The sequence below is a fragment of the Bison bison genome, unplaced genomic scaffold (genome assembly GCF_000754665.1).
Source record: "Bison bison bison isolate TAMUID 2011002044 unplaced genomic scaffold, Bison_UMD1.0 scf7180017864466, whole genome shotgun sequence".
Taxonomy (NCBI): Eukaryota; Metazoa; Chordata; class Mammalia; order Artiodactyla; family Bovidae; genus Bison; species Bison bison.
In genome coordinates, this window is record NW_011495027.1 from 10,171,521 (window position 1) to 10,189,367 (window position 17,847).

General features: G+C 35.7%; 1 protein-coding gene across 12 annotated transcripts in view; it reads left to right on the forward strand.

The window, feature by feature from the left end:
- Window positions 1-17,847, forward strand: part of RPAP2 (RNA polymerase II associated protein 2) — a 127,401-nt gene that overhangs the window by 15,567 nt on the left and 93,987 nt on the right. For all 12 annotated transcript variants that reach the window (XR_827098.1, XM_010860444.1, XM_010860445.1 and 9 more), the window contains exons 6-7: window positions 13,103-13,138; window positions 14,995-15,922. Coding sequence is in view for 11 of the 12 variants with exons in the window: in XM_010860444.1 (XP_010858746.1) it covers window positions 13,103-13,138; window positions 14,995-15,922 (964 nt within the window). In the remaining variant the exon portion in view is untranslated. The remainder of the gene's footprint in view (window positions 1-13,102; window positions 13,139-14,994; window positions 15,923-17,847) is intronic.

Sequence of the window (17,847 nt, forward strand, 5' to 3'; positions counted from 1 at the left end):
CATCCTTAGGTGAAATGTTCCCTTAGTATCTCTAATTTTCTTGAAGAGATCTCTGTCTTTCCCATTCTATTTTTTTCCCCTCTACTTCTTTGCACTGTTCATTTAAGAAGGCTTTCTTATCTCTAGAATTCTGCATTCAGTTGGTTCTTTCTTTCCCTTTCTCCTTTGCTTTTTGCTTCTCTTCTTTCCTCAGCTATGTGTAATGCCATTCAGACAGCCACTTTGCCTTCTTGTATTTCTTTTTCTTTGGGATGGTTTTGGTCACTGCCTCCTGTACAGTGTTATGAACCTCTGTACATAGTTCTTAACTATGTACTAAGGTTAAAAAGTTCTAATTTAATTAATTAGAACTAATTTATTTAGTTTAATAATTTACTTATTTCTAATTTTGTTTTCTAATTTATTAAATAATTTATTATTTAATTTATTTAATCTTTATTAAAAGTCAGTACAATATTTTATAAATTTAAAAAAGCCAATTTAAAGAGTCATTTTTAGCAAAAAAGTTTATAGACACTCATGGGTTGTTGCCTTTTGAGAAATGTTTGAACATTTATAACATTTTAGTAGTTGCTGAATTTGAAAGAGAATTCATTACTGAAGGAAAGTTGCCATAATGTTAAAGAGGAAACAAAAATTATTGTTATATATCTATACAAAGGCTTAAATTAATGAGATAATGTCTCAAGTAATTCATGTTTGATAGAGAATATTATAACACAAAGCAGTGTTATTTGAGGTAAAATAAGATACATGCTAAATAATCTTACTGGATACTCAAGTAACAGCACTGCTGTATGTTCACCTGGCATCAGTTGTACTGGTGACAGTAGCTTTGTTTGCAGACGCCTTTGCCTGCTGAGCCAGTTCTGTGTGGTTTAGAATATGTTGAATATACTACAGTGTGGCCTTTGTTAATTGAATTAAACATTATAGAGACTAAATTGCTCATCATTTCTCTACCAGCCTGACTTTCTTATTTGGAGATAAAAGATTGTAGCATTGTCCAAAGTTTCTGGAAAGTTATAAGCACCTTTTTAACTATCATTTTTTCTCTTAATAATTCTTTCTAAATTTTTTTTTAATTTTACTTTATTTTTAAACTTTACAAATCGTATTAGTTTTGCCAAATATCAAAATGAATCCACCACAGGTATACATGTGTTCCCCATCCTGAACCCTCCTCCCTCCTCCCTCCCCATCCCATCCCTCTGGGTCGTCCCAGTGCACCAGCCCCAAGCGTCCAGTATCATGCATCGAACCTGGACTCGCAGCTCGTTTCATACATGATATTATACATGTTTCAATGCCATTCTCCCAAATCTTCCCACCCTCTCCCTCTGCAACAGAGTCCATAAGACTGTTCTATACATCAGTGTCTCTTTTGCTGTCTCGTACACAGGGTTATTGTTAGCATCTTTCTAAATTCCATATATATGCGTTAGTATACTGTATTGGTGTTTTTCTTTTTGGCTTACTTCACTCTGTATAATAGGCTCCAGTTTCATCCACCTCATTAGAACTGATTCAAATGTATTCTTTTTAATGGCTGAGTAATACTCCATTGTGTATATGTACCACAGTTTTCTTATCCATTCATCTCTGATGGACATCTAGGTTGCTTCCATGTCCTGGCTATTATAAACAGTGCTGCGATGAACATTGGGGTACACGTGTCTCTTTCCCTTCTGGTTTCCTCAGTGTGTATGCCCAGCAGTGGGATTGCTGGGTCATAAGGCAGTTCTATTTCCAGTTTTTTAAGGAATCTCCACACTGTTCTCCATAGTGGCTGTACTAGTTTGCATTCCCACCAACAGTGTAAGAGGGTTCCCTTTTCTCCACACCCTCTCCAGCATTTATTGCTTGTAGACTTTTGGATCGCAGCCATTCTGACTGGTGTGAAATGGTACCTCATAGTGGTTTTGATTTGCATTTCTCTGATAATGAGTGATGTTGAGCATCTTTTCATGTGTTTGTTAGCCATCTGTCTGTCTTTGGAGAATAGCAAGTGAAGCAACTGACAAACAACTAATCTCAAAAATATACAAGCAACTCCTACAGCTCAACTCCAGAAAAATAAATGACCCAATCTAAATTTCTTTGACGAGAGCTGCTATTGCCTCCTCAGTTCTAATGACAGCAACATATTACATTTCTCAGTGTTCAAACTGATGTTTGCTTGAGCTCTTAGCTTTGCTTCCAGAGATCTTTTTTCTACTTCTTGAACTTAGCGCTCTCCTTTAGTCCATCCACATATCTGCTTCAAACCATTTATCAAAGCACCTTTCCTGTCGTCTGTTTTCTTCAAATATAGTTATTGGTACTTCCTTTAACTAATTTAAAAACATTCCTTCCTCTAACCTTTTCCCAAAATCTTACCATCCTATCTTGAGAATGCCTAGTTTTTTCCCAAAATATGAAGCTCTGTCAATTTATATTTATGGTTCTTGAAATTCTACTTTATATACCCTTCCCCACCTCACTAAAATGAAAGATAAAAATGCCCTTGGTTTTTTGAAACTTACCAACTTAATTTACATTTAAAGTGTGTAGGGACTTTCCTGGTTGTCCAGCCCTCTGCGCTTCCATTGCAGGGGGGTGCAGGTTCCATCCCTGGTCTGGGAGCTAAGAACCTGCATGGTGCACAGTGCGGCCAAAAAATAAAAGTAGGTAGGTAGGTAGGTAGGTAGGGCAGTGTACTCTTACTACCCAGCAGGATGCATGCGTCTGCTTGTGCACGCACATGTGTGAAAGCCAACCTCTGTGGTTACGTTTAAATCTCATTGGGATGGCAAAACAAATACACTTGAGTGAAACAAATTTGACTTATTGTAATGGGCACCTGTAATGTAAGTTAGTGAGGTTAAAACACCGCATAATGAAAAACTTTAAGCAGAGATGAGAAAATAAACTTACAGGAGTAGGATGTACTCAAGAGCTGAGGAGCCACTGAACATTTTTGAATAGAATTTAGTCTGGCATTGGTATGCAAGATGAATTAAAGGATCACAATGAAAGAACTGAAAGGATCCTTAGAGATAATTTAATCCAACTTCATTATCACACACGATCAGAAAGAATAAGTGTATTTCTTAAGCTAGTTATAGATTCTGAACAAAGCTAGGATTCTTTCTTGATTGGAAGTAACCAGTGAGCAATTTATAAATATACAATTATCACATTGTACATAGTGTAACTATAGCCCTTATTTATGCATAGTAGTTGTCCGTATACCATGTCAGTATTTTTCATAACTGGATGCATCAGTGTTACCTTAATTTCTGAATTCTTAGAGGCAAACATTATGTCAATTTATTTAATCCACTAGAGGTCACTGTTTTTTCATAAAAAATGTTTGGTATTTTTATGTGTGCTAATGATCAGAATTCTGGAATTCAATATTTTCTTAAAAAGCTTGTCTAGATATTGTACGTATAAGCTTTACAGAAATGTATTTTAAAGAAAGTCTGTTCACATAACTTTACAGAAATGTATTTTAAAGTCTGTTCACATAGGTATGAATGTTACACCCCATAGTATATCTTTTAAAGGCAAAAAATGGCTTTAAAAAAAAAATGCCAACATTTAGTATTTAATGCAGAGATATTTTTGTTAGTTTTGAACAAGTTGTAATAAATAAGGTGCTGCTGCTGCTAAGTCGCTTCAGTCGTGTCCGACTCTGTGCAACCCCATAGACGGCTGTATCACCATAATTGCAAGTTATAATTTTATTAATATTAATTGCTATTTTCATTATAATTTAAAAATAATAAATTTGAAAATCTACTCAAAGAATTAGATATTTTATTGTAATAACTTCCAAAATCTTTTTTTAATTGAAATAAGGTTGACATACAGTATTATATATTAGTCTCAGGTGTACTAGTGGTGATTTGATAATTACATACATTATGGAATGATTACCATGATAAGTCCAGTAACCATCTGTTCCCATACAAAGTTATTACAGTATTATTGACCATATTCCTTATGCTGTACTTTACATCTCCGTGGCTTATTTCTTTTAAAATTGGAGGTTTGTACCTCTTAATCCCCTTCACCTATTTCATCGACACACACACCCGTCTCCCTTCTGGCAACCCCTTGTTTGTTCTCTGTATTCATGAACAATTTCCAGAATTTTTTACCATTTTACCTTATCCAACACATACATAGAACTGAACAAAAAGTTTTATGAAATAATGTTTATCCTCACTACATGGAAAGCCTCTGTTATTTTCTACTCTGTTGCTTTTTTTGAAATGCTGGTAGCAACCTCCTTAACTGGTTGGTCCTGATCTGCAGAGCACTGTTTTGTTGAATCCAGCTTAGGATTTTAGTATTGTTTTACTCTAGGAAAGTCTTATCAGCACTGAATCTCATTTTCCTCATTTGTAAAGTAGAAACTTGCATTTAACCTTAGTTCCCTTTCATTTTAATGTTTTAACAGTTCTAAGTCAGTCACTGCTGCTATAGTTGAAAGTTTTCTGGATAAGAAATGTCTCATTTATAAAAATGATGAAAACTAAAAATATCAGCATAAGCCTAGGGAAATTTATACTACCTTTTAGGGAAGTCTGTCTCATTTAAGAGTTTAGAATAAAAGTTACTGACTTTAGTTAGAATTCTTTAGTCTTGTAGAACGCTGATAAAAGACTGAATTAAAGTTTTTGTATTATGAATAAAAACCAAGAATATTTTACAGTATGTCTCAAACAACTTGAAATCTACATGTTCAGAGACACCATGATCTTACCATTTGTCAGTAGAATGTTAAATTTGACTCAGTTTGGTTTTTCTTACATTGTTATGAAAAGTAATATTAATCTGTCCACCAGATTCTAAAATACTAAAGCCTATATTATCTCCTAAAATTTATCAAATATTACTTTGTGCCATAATAAACTCACTTCCTCCTTAGTAAAAATGTATAAAGCAGCTTAGGAAAAATTTAGACAAATTCATGAATTCTAGCTCCATATTTCTATTGAGGCTTTGGAGTCAGAAAGGGTCTTAGAGGGTTTGTGTTCCCTTGTTTTCCTTATTAAGGTAAAACTATCTGGAGTGTGTCTTTAATGTCGTGGACAGCAGCAGTGCTTTACACAAAAAGGCTCCTGATGCCCTGCCAGAGACAAAACAGTGACCTAGATGGCCTGGGTATGACACAGTGTGAGGCTTCTTGTGTTGTGAGTTAGAAAATTCTCATTCACTTGGTGGCCAGAACCAGACCACATACAGTTTTGTTCCTAAGACAGCATGCTCCTTCAGGTAGTAGTACTATATAGTTACATTTATAGATCCTGTGGTTAACTGGAGGCTCTGACAAGTCTTTGAAGGAGGGAATCTTCTAAAATTGTAATTAAAAAATAAGGAGTTAAAGCTAAGGAGGAAGGACAAACGTTTAGAATCAAAGTTTGATTTAAAAGATGAAATTGGGGTAAATGGTTAATGCTGACAGAGCTGAAAGCGCCATCATGTGGCCCAGCGTAGGGGGTTTTCACACATGTTTCTTGGCAATAAACACAGTATAATCTCAGAGGTGCGGAAGCCAAAAACCTCTGCAGAACAACTTCTATAACCTCTTCCTGAACAGTCACCTCTGTTGCTTGGTAGACAGATTAAAAACTTTCTGAAACAGCTTTTAACATATTTGAAAAATTCCCACCACAGGAGGGAATTGCAGTCTGCTGCTTCTGTTGGTTTATTTATAATACAAATATTCTAAGTGATACATACAAACACACATCAAGGTCTTTTGGTGTGCTTTTTCTAGTTTTAGACTTACTTTGGTAAAGTTACAGTTAATCATCTGATTTATAATTTAGTGAAAATAATGTTTATGGAGAACCAGCTTGAAAGTATTCTTTAACATGGTTACTTATTTTTAAAGTTGAAATTATCTCGATTAAATGTCTCAGGACAACATGAAGGGAATGGAAGGTACCTAGATTGAAGAAAAATGGTATTTCTAACAAAAAGCTTTTGAATTTCATCTAAAACAGATAGAAAAGAAAGTAATGTGACTTGGTGCCTTGTTTCTAAAACAGCTCATAGGAAAAACAAACTGAAGTTTTGTATGGAGTCTTTTGTTCAATACCTCATCAAACTCAATTTTAGTTTATTTTAGTGTCAGGTACCTCTCTATCTTTTATAGATTGGAAATCAGAGTATTAAGTTCATTCTTAAAGCATCTAGAAACAATGTTCAACATAGTTTTCTTTACATGAAGTCAGAAAACTGAAACAACAGAGAGGAAAATAATGAACTATATTGAATTCCTATGGGAGGGGTTATGTAAAGATGGTTTCATCACAACTTTGGGGGTTGCTTTTTCTGGCTTTAGTTAGAGGCAACATGTTAGAACTTAGACTTTCAAAGACCTAAAGTCAAATCTTACTGCTTGAGACACGTGGTGATCTTGGGAACCCCCTTAAGGATCACTTTACCCCTCCGAGCTTCAGTTTCCTCATCTATAAAAGTAAAGTTGTGAGTTATGTGAGGATCAAATAATATATGGAACCACGTAGCAGAAAGTGTGGGAGAATGAAAAAGTCCTGGAGATGGATGGTGATGGTTGTGCAATAATGTAAGTGTACTTGATACCACTGGACTGTTGCTAAAAACAGGTTAAGTGGTCAGTTTTATGTTATATATGTATATATTTTAACCACAATTTTTAAAACATTTATCGCATAAAAAGCACTCAGTATATGCTAATTTCCTCATTCATTAGAGATTGAGTTTTCTTTTAATTCTTAGTGTTTTTCTCAAAAAATATCAAGTTGCAATTCTGGAGATGTCTCATAGGACTTAAAATATCTTCATGATTTAGAATAATGTGTACATTTGTATTACCCTTGATTCAGCCATACTTGGACCTTATTCTTATTTGGAACTATTCTGCCTCCAAGATCTTGAAATAAGAGCTTCCCGTCTCTGACCACAACCTCTCTCTCATCTACAGCTGTCACTCCTGAGTGTGCTTTGTGACCTCATTTTGACCTCCTGTCTCTACCTTAGCTCTGTTCTTCTAGGGTGGCAGACCCTCATTTAATTTGTTTTCTTGAGCTCCATGGTAAGCGGTTGTAACATCATCCTCTCAGACAACCCCAGATTCTTTCTCCCTTAGCCTTCAACCATTCCACCTTCCCAAAATTCAGTCATCCTTTTTTTTTTTCCCCTGTTCCTCAAGATTATTGGGTAAAGGTCTCAAATAAGACCATTAGCACTTTAGATAAGCTGTCTCATTTCAATCCTCACAACATACTAGGGAAGTATTGGTACCCATTTTATGGATGGTGAAACTGAGTCTTTAGCGACTCACTCAAGAACACTTGGCTCATATATATAGATTTGGGATTTAAATCCAGATGTATCTGGCACCAAAGCCTACACTCCTGTGGCCCTGTTCCAGTTGATTCTGTCTAGTCTCAACAGTGTGTTCACATGTTTATTCTTTCTTAATGACTGATACATTCAGACCTTTTCTCTCCTTAAATGTTGAAGCCCCACACCCCCAACTCCTAGTAGATATAACTTACCACTTAAGTGAAATGATTGAGGACATCCACTAGAATCTCCATTATTTTCTTCATATACTATGTCATTTCTCTGCCTCCTCATTGCTAGTATAGTACCTTGTATGTTACTGATTCTATTCTCCTCTCACCAAGGCCTTGCTTTATGATTTATTCCTATTTTCTTCCTCTTTCAAACCCTTCCTTTTGTTCTAATTCTTCTTCCTCTACTCTGAAAAGGAAAAAAAAAATCTGAAAATTATTCTTTAGATTTAGCAGCCCTATGGTAATTTGTGATCTTAGCAAGAGTCATTTTAGTAAAGTAATGCATACATACAGATGTCAGGAGGTAGAGGGCTGAGGACTAAATAGGAGATAATCGAATTGGAAGTGATGAGTGTAGACTTCTTTAAAGAAGTCTGTCAGTGAAAGGGGAGAGAGTTGTATGGCTCAAGGACAGAGTTGTTTTCTATGTGTGCGTATATGTGTGTTAGTTTTTTTTAAGAAATAGGCTAGATTTAACCTTGGTAACTTACCAAAAGAGAAAAAAGGGAGAGGTTTGTGGAAGTTCAAAAGGGAAGGGATATATGTATACCTCTGGCTGATTCATGTTCAGGTTTGACAGAAAACAACAAAACTCTGTAAACCAATTATCCTTCAATTAAAAAATTTTTTAAAAATTTAAAAAGAAATTAACAACTGGTCCAGAAATAAAAAGTGGAAAGGAAAAAAAAAACCTCCCTGTAAAATCCATAGGATTCACCTCAAACGCCTTTACGTATAAACTTTATTGTTCGTTAGAGGCACAGCTGAATCTGAAGCTTGTCATCATTGGCTCAGCAGGAAGTTTTTCTTTCTTCTCTTAATTTCCTGTAGCAACTCATCTCTCTCTCACGGTACTTATTACATATTCTGTTGAATTATACGACGCAAGAGTATAGTTCTTGTGAGCCATGCTGGCTGGGTTTGATACCTGGGTTTACCACTTACTAGCTGTGTGACTTTCTGCACGCTGCTTAGTCTTTCAATATTCAGTCTTTTTATCTGTAACGTGGGATGATAGTAGTAGCCACATCATTCTCATGAGGATGCTGCTGCTGCTGCTAAGTCACTTCAGTCGTGTCCGACTCTGTGCGACCCCATGGACGGCAGCCCACCAGGCTCCCCCGTCCCTGGGATTGTCCAGGCAAGAACACTGGAGTGGGTTGCCATTTCCTTCTCCAATGCATGAAAGGGAAAAGTGAAAGTGAAGTCGCTCAGTCGTGTCCGACTCTTAGCGACCCCATGGACTGCAGCCTACCAGGCTCCGTCCATGGGATTTTTCCAGGCAAGAGTACTGGAGTGGGGTGCCACTGCCTTCTCCTCTCATGAGGATGGTTACTTGTAAATCTCTTAGAATGTGCATTTTCCTCCTACTAAATTGTAATGTCCTTAAAAATAGGAACTTATTCTTTGTATTATTTAACATGCCCAGAATAGTCCACATGTATAATATTTCAGAATTTTATTTTTGGAGGAATTTGTTGAATGATGGAATATACCCTGTATTTACAGGTTAGCCATTTAGTTAGAACAAGAATCTAGTTGAGAATCACTGTGTCTATACACATTTTTTTTCCCTACACTGATACTCAGATCCCGGTGTAGGACCAAATGCCAGACAGCTGCATGGTACTGGACCTTGATAATTTTAGCCTAGAAGACTCGGTCGAGGATGTGGGATAGGAAGAATGAGAAAACTACAAATGGAAGTGGGAGGAAGTAGTCAACAGGCAATAAAACACTCTGTTGTAGACGTTAGCATATTATTTAGTATGCTAAAAAAGCTCTTAATGGGAGTTATAAATATGCACTGGAGAAGTCAAGACTTGTCACCATCCAAGCAGTGTCATTTGTTTTCTTTGAGTAACACCAAACCAAGGTAGCTCCTGTGACTAGAGTTTTCATGAGTGGGAAGAAGCAGGGTAAACAGAATAATTTGGATGATTGCTGAAGGACTAAGGAAAGGAAAAAATAGATTAAATTTTTATTCTCAGGGAACTCTCTGATTATTGCCTTATTTTGTCTTCTGAATTTTTTATTATTGGTCTTGGGGGAGTTTCTGAACTGTAGGGGAATCTCTAGAACAGGAATGTATGCTGATGGGTGGTTCTTAGATGTGTAATGGGAAAGAATGCCTTAATCAGCTAGCAGTGCCTCCCATAACTAAGGAGAGGATTGCCAATGAATCCATCCCCTGCAGTGCCTTGTATGCTAAACAAAAGATGAATGGATTATCTAGGCAATAGTTATATGATTGATGCTGTGATGTTTAATTATATAGAAAAATACTTGCAACTCTGATGTTTTTGATTGGCAGCCTTTAAATGTCATAACTGAAATGACTTCCAGTTCCATATATCCATTTAGTTTCACTTTTTAAAACGGAAATTCTTGGCACTATTACCTTCATTGCAGCCCTGTTTTTCCTTTTAAATGGAGTTTATGTTCAGTGACTTAGTTTCTCTTTAGTGCACATCTATTTCCTTGTATGTACTCTTTTTTTTTTTTTTCTATTAACTGACTTTGTTTACTAGAGCAATTTTAGGGTCACAGCAAAATGGAGAGGAAGACACAGAGATTTTCCCATAAAGCCCCTGCCCACACACATGCCTAACTTCCCCTACTATCAGTATCCCCCATCAAAGTTAGCATACATAGATGAGCCTACATTGACACATCATTATCACCCACACCCATGGTTTACACTAGGGCTCACTCTTGGTATTGAACCATTTGGGGTTTGGACAGATGTATAATAACTTGAAGGTACCGTTACACTATCATACAGAGTAGTTCTATAGCCCTAAAAATCCTTTGTATTCTACCTGTTCATCTCCTACTCTCAAACTTCTGTAACCCCTTATCTTTTTACTGTCCCAGTGGTTATACCTTTTCCAGAATGTCATATAGTTGGAGTCCTATATAGTATGTAGCCTTTTCAAACTGGATTCTGTCACTTAACACATTTAATTTTTTCCCTGTTTGTTCATAATTTGATGGCTCTTTTCTTCTTAGCACTGAATAAAATTTGATTGTCTGAATTTACTATAGAATTTATCCATTTACCTACTGAAGAATGTCCTGGTTGCTTCCAAGTTTTGACATATGAATAGAGCTACTGTAAGCATAGCATACAGGTTTTTGTGTAGACATAAGTTTTCAACTCCTTTGGATAAATACCACCGTGTATGATTTCTGGATTGTGTGGTAAAGAGTATGTTTAGTTTCTGTAAGATGTCTCCAAGATGTCTTCCAAAGTGACTGTACCATTTTGCATTCCCACCAGCAATGAATGAGAGTTTCTTTTTCTTCACATCCTTACCAGTATTTGATAGTGTTAGTGCTCTGTCTGGATTTTGGCTATACTAATAGGTGTTCAATAATATCTCATTATTTTATTTGCACTTCTGATGTCACATGAGGTAGGGCGTCTTTTCATATGCTTGTGTGCCATCTGTATATCTTCTTTGGGGAGCTCTTTGGTGCATGTCTTAGTCTGTTCAGGCTGATACAACAAAATGGCATGGACTGGGTAGCTTATAAACAAGAAGAATTTCTTCTCACAGCTATAGAGATTTTAAATCTGAGATCAGGGTGCCAGTGTGATTGGGTGAGGGCCTCTTCTGGGTTGAAGACTTCTGGTTTTGTCCTCATGTGGTAGGATGGAGAGGGATTTCTTTGGCCTCACTTATAAAGACACTAATCCCATTGGAGAAAGATTTTCCCCTGTGACCTAATCACTTCCAAAGGGCTCACCTCCTAATACTGTCACACTGAGTTAGGATTTAACATATGAATTTGGTGATGAGGGGACACAAACATTCAGACTTTTTGATCTTATTGATGGTCTGAATTTTGGTTATTCTTAAAGATGTATAGTGATGTCTCTTTGTTTTGTTTGTTTTTCCATTATTTTTTAAATTTGCATTTCCCTGATGAACTGTGGTGTAGAACATCTTTTCATATACTTATTTATCATCTGTTTATCTTCTTTGGTGAGGTATCTGTTAAGGTCTTGGGCCCATGTTTTAATTGAGTTTGTTTTCTTGTTGAGTTTTAAGTGTGCTTTGATATTTTGGATAACAGTCTTTCATTAAATTTGTGTTTTGCAAATGTTTTCTCCTAGTCTGTGTCTTATATTTTTATTCTCTTGACAGTATTTTTCACAGAACTTAATAAAGTCTGACTCATCAATTCTTTTTTCATGGATCATGCCTTTGGTGTGTATCTAGAAAGTCATCTAGGTTTTCTCCTGTGTAATCTTCTAGGAGTTTTACAGTTTTGCATCTTACGTTTAGGTCTGTAATCCATTTTGAGTTAATTTTTGTGAAGAGTATAAGGTCTCTGTCTAGAATAATTTTTTTGCATGTGGAACATCATTTTTTGAAACAACTATATTTTCTCCATTGTGTTACCTTTACTCCTTTGTTAAAAATCAATTGACTGTATCCATGTGGGATGCTTCTGGCCTCTCTGGTTTTTTCCACTAATCTTTTTTGTCTCTTCTTTCACCAGTGCCACACTGCCCTGTCTTGATTACTGTAGCTTTATAGTAAGTCTTGGAATCAGGAAGTGTCATTCTCCAACTTTGTTCTTCTTTAGTATTGTGTTAGCTATTCTGGGTCTTTGCCTCTCCATAAAAACTTCAGGATCAGTTTGTCGATATCCATAAAATAATTTGCTGGGATTTTGATTGGGGTTGCATTGAATCTGTAGATCAAGTTGAGAAGAACTGACTCCTTGACAATACTGAATCTGTTGGTAAGTATGTAGAATACTGATCCATTTATTTAGTTCTTCTTTGAATATGTAGTTTTTAGGATGTACTTTTTCTGAGTACTTCTGTAGTACTTTACAGAGTTTTCATGTTCTCTTGAACTCATTTGCTGTTGTATTTGTTCCTTTTGTACTTAGCTTTGTAAGAACTTTTTCCTCCTGTTTTTGATATCCTTGATGCCTAGCTAAATGTGATTTTGATATTACAAGGCAAAACTTTCCTAGAGTTAAACCACCTGACCTACATACCTCACAACAATGCTGCACTACAACTGCTTTATCAATTAGGGCAAAAAGTCTTACCATATAAACAAAATACAGGAGAATTATAATAATCTCTGCCCTCAACAAGCTTGTAGTCTAGTTAAGAAACTAGACTTAAACATATGAAAAGTAAGACACTTAAGATAAAATTTCTGTATTAGGTCATAGAAGAGTACATGATTAATGTGTATTAACTGTAAAGACAATGATGACTAAAATTTAGAGAAGGGAGAGATTTACTTTAGCAGGTTAGTCAGGGAAACTCTTGGGCTTATGGAACTTAGTCCAGAAATATGAGAAAATTTTGGACAAAAAAGATTAATCCAGATTTCTTGTGGATGAGTTTTACAATATGTTGTCATTTAATATTTTTTCTTAAAAATTTTTATATGAACTGTTTGCTTTTTGTTATATTTTCTGTCCAAAGTGGTTATAATGAACCACCTTCAAGTGTTTGACATATCAGGTGCTTTCAATTTTTTATTCCTGTGTTCTTGTCACAGACATCCTGATTTTCAGCTGCTACAGGATGGACAAAGGTATGGTTGAATCAGTATCACTTACCTTCTGTATATTCATGTTAATAGAAACATTAAGAGTAACCCAGGTGATATGAACTCTTGGACTTCCTGTGCTGGTGCATTATGTAAGTGCCCATTCTAGCCCACACAAAGAAATATTTGCCTTGTACAGCTTTTTTTCTTTTGTGATGGTAAGATGATGTGTTTGATCTGTATGATTTACTGTACAGCTGTTCCTACCAAGGAAGTCTAATTGAACCTGTTGAAATACGACACAAATACAGCTTCCATCTGAAATACTGTGCTTCTTTGTCAACCAAATTGTGCCAATTACATTTGTTGAAAGGTTTTTATAGCCTTATTTTGTAGAATTTCAAACATTAATGTATCAGCTATTTAATTATTTGAAAGAGTGTTTAAAGCATTAATAGAAATTCCAAGTTGTATTTTTTCCTAAACTTTCCTAGTGACATTGCTTGCCCAGCCACGATCTTCTCTCAAAACATACCCTTTTATCTTCCAGAGTAAATTTTCCTGGTTATTAATCACTACCTTAGTTATATGGAATTGAGCACAAGCTAGATACTCTTTAATTGATATAAATCTTCAATTTATGGGTTTGAAATAGTATGAAAAATGTAATTACCTTACAATTCCGAGAGAAAGTGTACATGAAAATTCAGTTCTAAGTTTTTTGAAATTGTACTTCAGTTACAGTAGACCATGACTGTCTAGGCTAAATTCTAACTTTAAAAATGTTACCTGATACTGAATAAACTTACTATCTTTTTTTCTCCATTTCTATCCAGAACCTTGTTTTCAACTCTGCTTTTATTCTTCTTTTATACTTTCCCCAAGCATGCTTTTTTGTTGCTGAATTACTTTATTTCACTTTAAAAACCTTTTTAAAAATTGGAATAGCCAGTTTTTGGAGAGCAGTTTACAGAAAAATTGTGTGAAAAGTAGAGATTTCCTATATACCCTTTCACGACTCTTGCAGTACTTCTTGACCCAGAATCCTTCCCATCCTGACCTTTTAAAGTTCTCATTTGTGCATTTGCTTAAGGGTAATTGATCTCCTCCCCTCATCTTTCTCGTTTGTATAGACAACACTTCTCTTTGCCTTTACTCGTTCATATTTTTTAATCTTTTATAAACCTAATCTAAAAATTAAAGTAACATAGTCAAAGGGAAAACTGTTGTCTTTAATTATTATCCTTGTGTCTTAATTCTGGACTTTCAAGTATCTTTCATTGATTAATGTTGATTTGCCAACTTTTTCTTTTGCTATGACTTTCTTATATTTTTCATTTAATGCAATTTTCTACATAACTATCAGCCAGAATTGGAAAATGCTTAAACATCTTTTTTTAAATATTCAAAATCTGAACAGAGTTCCTACAGTATTTTTTTTTTTTTTTTTTTGAGAAACCGGTAATGAAGTTATCAGAAACCTTAAAAGAAAAAAAAACTATGGATTCATTACAGAATTGGAGTGAGCAAAATTCAAAATAATTCAGTGGGATGAAATTATTGAGTGTTAGTTTGTGGGATTTTGTTTGCAGATATGGTTTGATTTCTTGTTTTGTTTTTCTTCTTTTTGCTCAACTCTTAAAACACTTTTAAAATAATTAAAGAGAAAAGATAAGGGAAGAAGATGGAAAGAGAACTATATCAGATATGATGTAGAGAAATTACAGAATTATAGCTTTCTTCTGAAATGTGTGTGTGTGTATATATAGGCCTAGGTAAATATTAGCCTATAAATAAAGCCTTGCCTAGGGAATAAAATTTTTATCTTGAAAGTTACAAAGTACAAATTTTCTGGGACATTTTGTTTCTGTGTTACAGTTTTTATTTCTTTCTCTCAACAGTGGTCCTTCTGGAGAAGAAATACAGTTATGCAGCAAAGCCATTAAAACATCAGATATTGACAGTCCTGGCCATTTTGAGAAGCATTATGAATCTAGTTCTTCTAGCAGTCATAGTGATAGTAGCAGTGATAATGAGCAAGACTTTGTTTCCTCCATTCTACCAGGAAACAGACCAAATGCAACAAGGCCACAGCTGCACGAAAAAAGCATAATGAAAAAGAAAGCTGGTCAAAAAGTTAACTCTCAACATGAAAGCAAAGAGCAAACAGTAGAAGATGTCACTGAGCAGTTAGGCAATTGCAGATTAGATAATCAGGAGAAAGCTACTGCTTGTGAACTTCCTTTACAGAATGTAAATACACAGATTTCTTCAAATAGTTCTCTGCAAAAAAAATTAGAAGCTTCAGAAATTTCTGATATTAAATACAGTAGTTCAAAAGTAACTCTTGTAGGCATAAGTAAGAAAAGCGCTGAACATTTTAAGAGGAAATTTGCCAAATCAAACCAAGTTTCTGGGTCAGCTTCCAGTTCATTGCAGGTGTGCCCTGAAATTGCAAAGGCAAACTTACTTAAAGCCCTGAAAGAGACTTTGATTGAGTGGAAGACAGAAGAAACTTTGAGGTTTTTGTATGGCCAGAATTATGCATCTGTATGTCTAAAATCCTCCTCAACCCCTCTGGTTAAAGAAGAAGAACTTGATGAAGATGATACGAACTCTGACCCAGATAGTCATTCCCCTGCCCTGCAGGAGTTGAACAGCTTGGATGAGTCTTTACCATTTAGATCCTCAGATACAGCCATTAAACCACTGCCAAGTTATGAGAACTTGAAAAAAGAAACTGAAACATTAAATTTAAGGATCAGGGAGTTTTATAGAGGACGATATGTTTTGAATGAAGAAACCACCAAATCACAAGACTCAGAAGAGGTATGTCTTAATGACAATTTTTTTTTTTTAATATTGATTTATTTGGCTGCACCAGGTCTTAGCTGCGGCATGTAGGATCTTCAGTCTTTGTTGTGGTGTGCGGGGATCTTTTTTTATTAGTTGGCGGCATGCAAACTCATAGTTGCAGCATATGGGATCTAGGTCCCTCACAAGGGATCAAACCCAGCCCCTCTGAATTGGAAGTGTGGAGTCCCAGCCACTGGACCACAAGGGAAGTCCTTTAATGATTTTGATTTTTCCATACTGCTAATACATGAGCAACCACCATAGTAAATCTTGGAGCAGGAAGAAAAGTACTGAAAGAATTTAAGAAAGAAGAGTCCCTTAATCATTTGGTTTAAAATGCCATCTCCAGTATTGACATTGAAAGTGAAAGTCGCTCAGTCGTGTCTGACTCTTTGTGACCCCATGACTATACAGTCCATGGAATTCTTCAGGCCAGAATACTGGAGTGGGTAGCCTTTCCCTTTTCCAGGGGATCTTCCCAACCGAGGGATCCCACATTGCAGGCAGATTCTTTACCAGCTGAGCCACAAGGGAAGCCCAAGAATACTGGCATGGGCAGCCTATCCCATTTCCAGCAGATCTTCCCAACCCAAAAATCGAACCAGGGTCTCCTGCATTGCAGGCAGATTCTTTACCAACTGAGCCACAAGGGAAGCCCAGTAATAGCATTATTATTTTCAAAATAAGTTTGTCCTAGAAAATTTTCATGAATATTTAGCCTTTTTTCGCTAATGTAGAAATAGCCTAGAATTGTGGGACAAAGTTTTCTTTAAAACCTAGTTTTCATAGACTGTCTAGACTCTGAAAAGACTTCTTTTTTCTTTGTTGGTGTATATGCTTTCAGATTTCTACATAGGTTGTGTATCTTTGTGTTTTATTTCCAGTGGGACTCTGGACATTTATGGGAGTAAATTTGTGAATTGAATAGTGAAATATTTGGTTAATATTTGGAAAGCATGCTCACTTAAAATATGAATGAAAATGACTTAGTAGAGGAGACGTATTGGGAAAATAGAGGACATAGGAGAAAATGGAAAGAGCACATTTGGGTAAACCTATGCTATGCTAAGTCACTTCAGTCTTGTCCAACTCTGTGTGACCCCATAGACGGCAGCCCACCAGGCTCCCCCGTCCCTGGGATTCTCCAGGCAAGAACACTGGAGTGGGCTGCCATTTCCTTCTCCAATGCATAAAAGTGTAAATGAAGTCGCTCAGTTGTGTCCGACTGTTAGCGACCCCATGGATTGCAGCCTAACAGGCTCCTCCGTCCATGGGATTTTCCAAGCAAGAGTACTGGAGTGGGGTGCCATTGCCTTTTCCGTGGGTAAACCTAGATTTGATTATCTGCTCTGTCATTTACAGCTGTATAAAAACTTAGTCTCTTGAGTCTAATTGCTTATCTGTAAATGGGATTATAAATGGCTTCCCTTGCTCAAGTGTTACGAGTTTTAAAAGTAATGAATATAAAGCGTTTATCGCAGTACCTATATGTAAGTAGTTATATGTAGAAAGTGATGTATGCCACTGAGATTTAACGGGATATTTTAATTATCCTATTTTGGTTGATGTGTAGTTTGGGAAATGAAGTAATTTGACATGAAGACAAATAGGTGATAACCTTGTTGTTAGCACAGAAGTTTGTTACTAAAGATTTCTGAGTAAATATGGCTATAAATTAAACGACAGCTTGGAGATTTAAAACGAGGGTAAAAGTAATAAAGTAAAAAATTTAGAAATTTCTTATATTTGTATAGAATGTTACCTACCCCAACAGTATACTTGTGTTATTAGACAGCATCCATAAATTTTACATGAAGCTTGGAAAAACATTGATCTCTGTCATTCAGTTATATATTCTTTTATGCCTGTATCATTTTTATGCTTATAAGCCTTAAGAA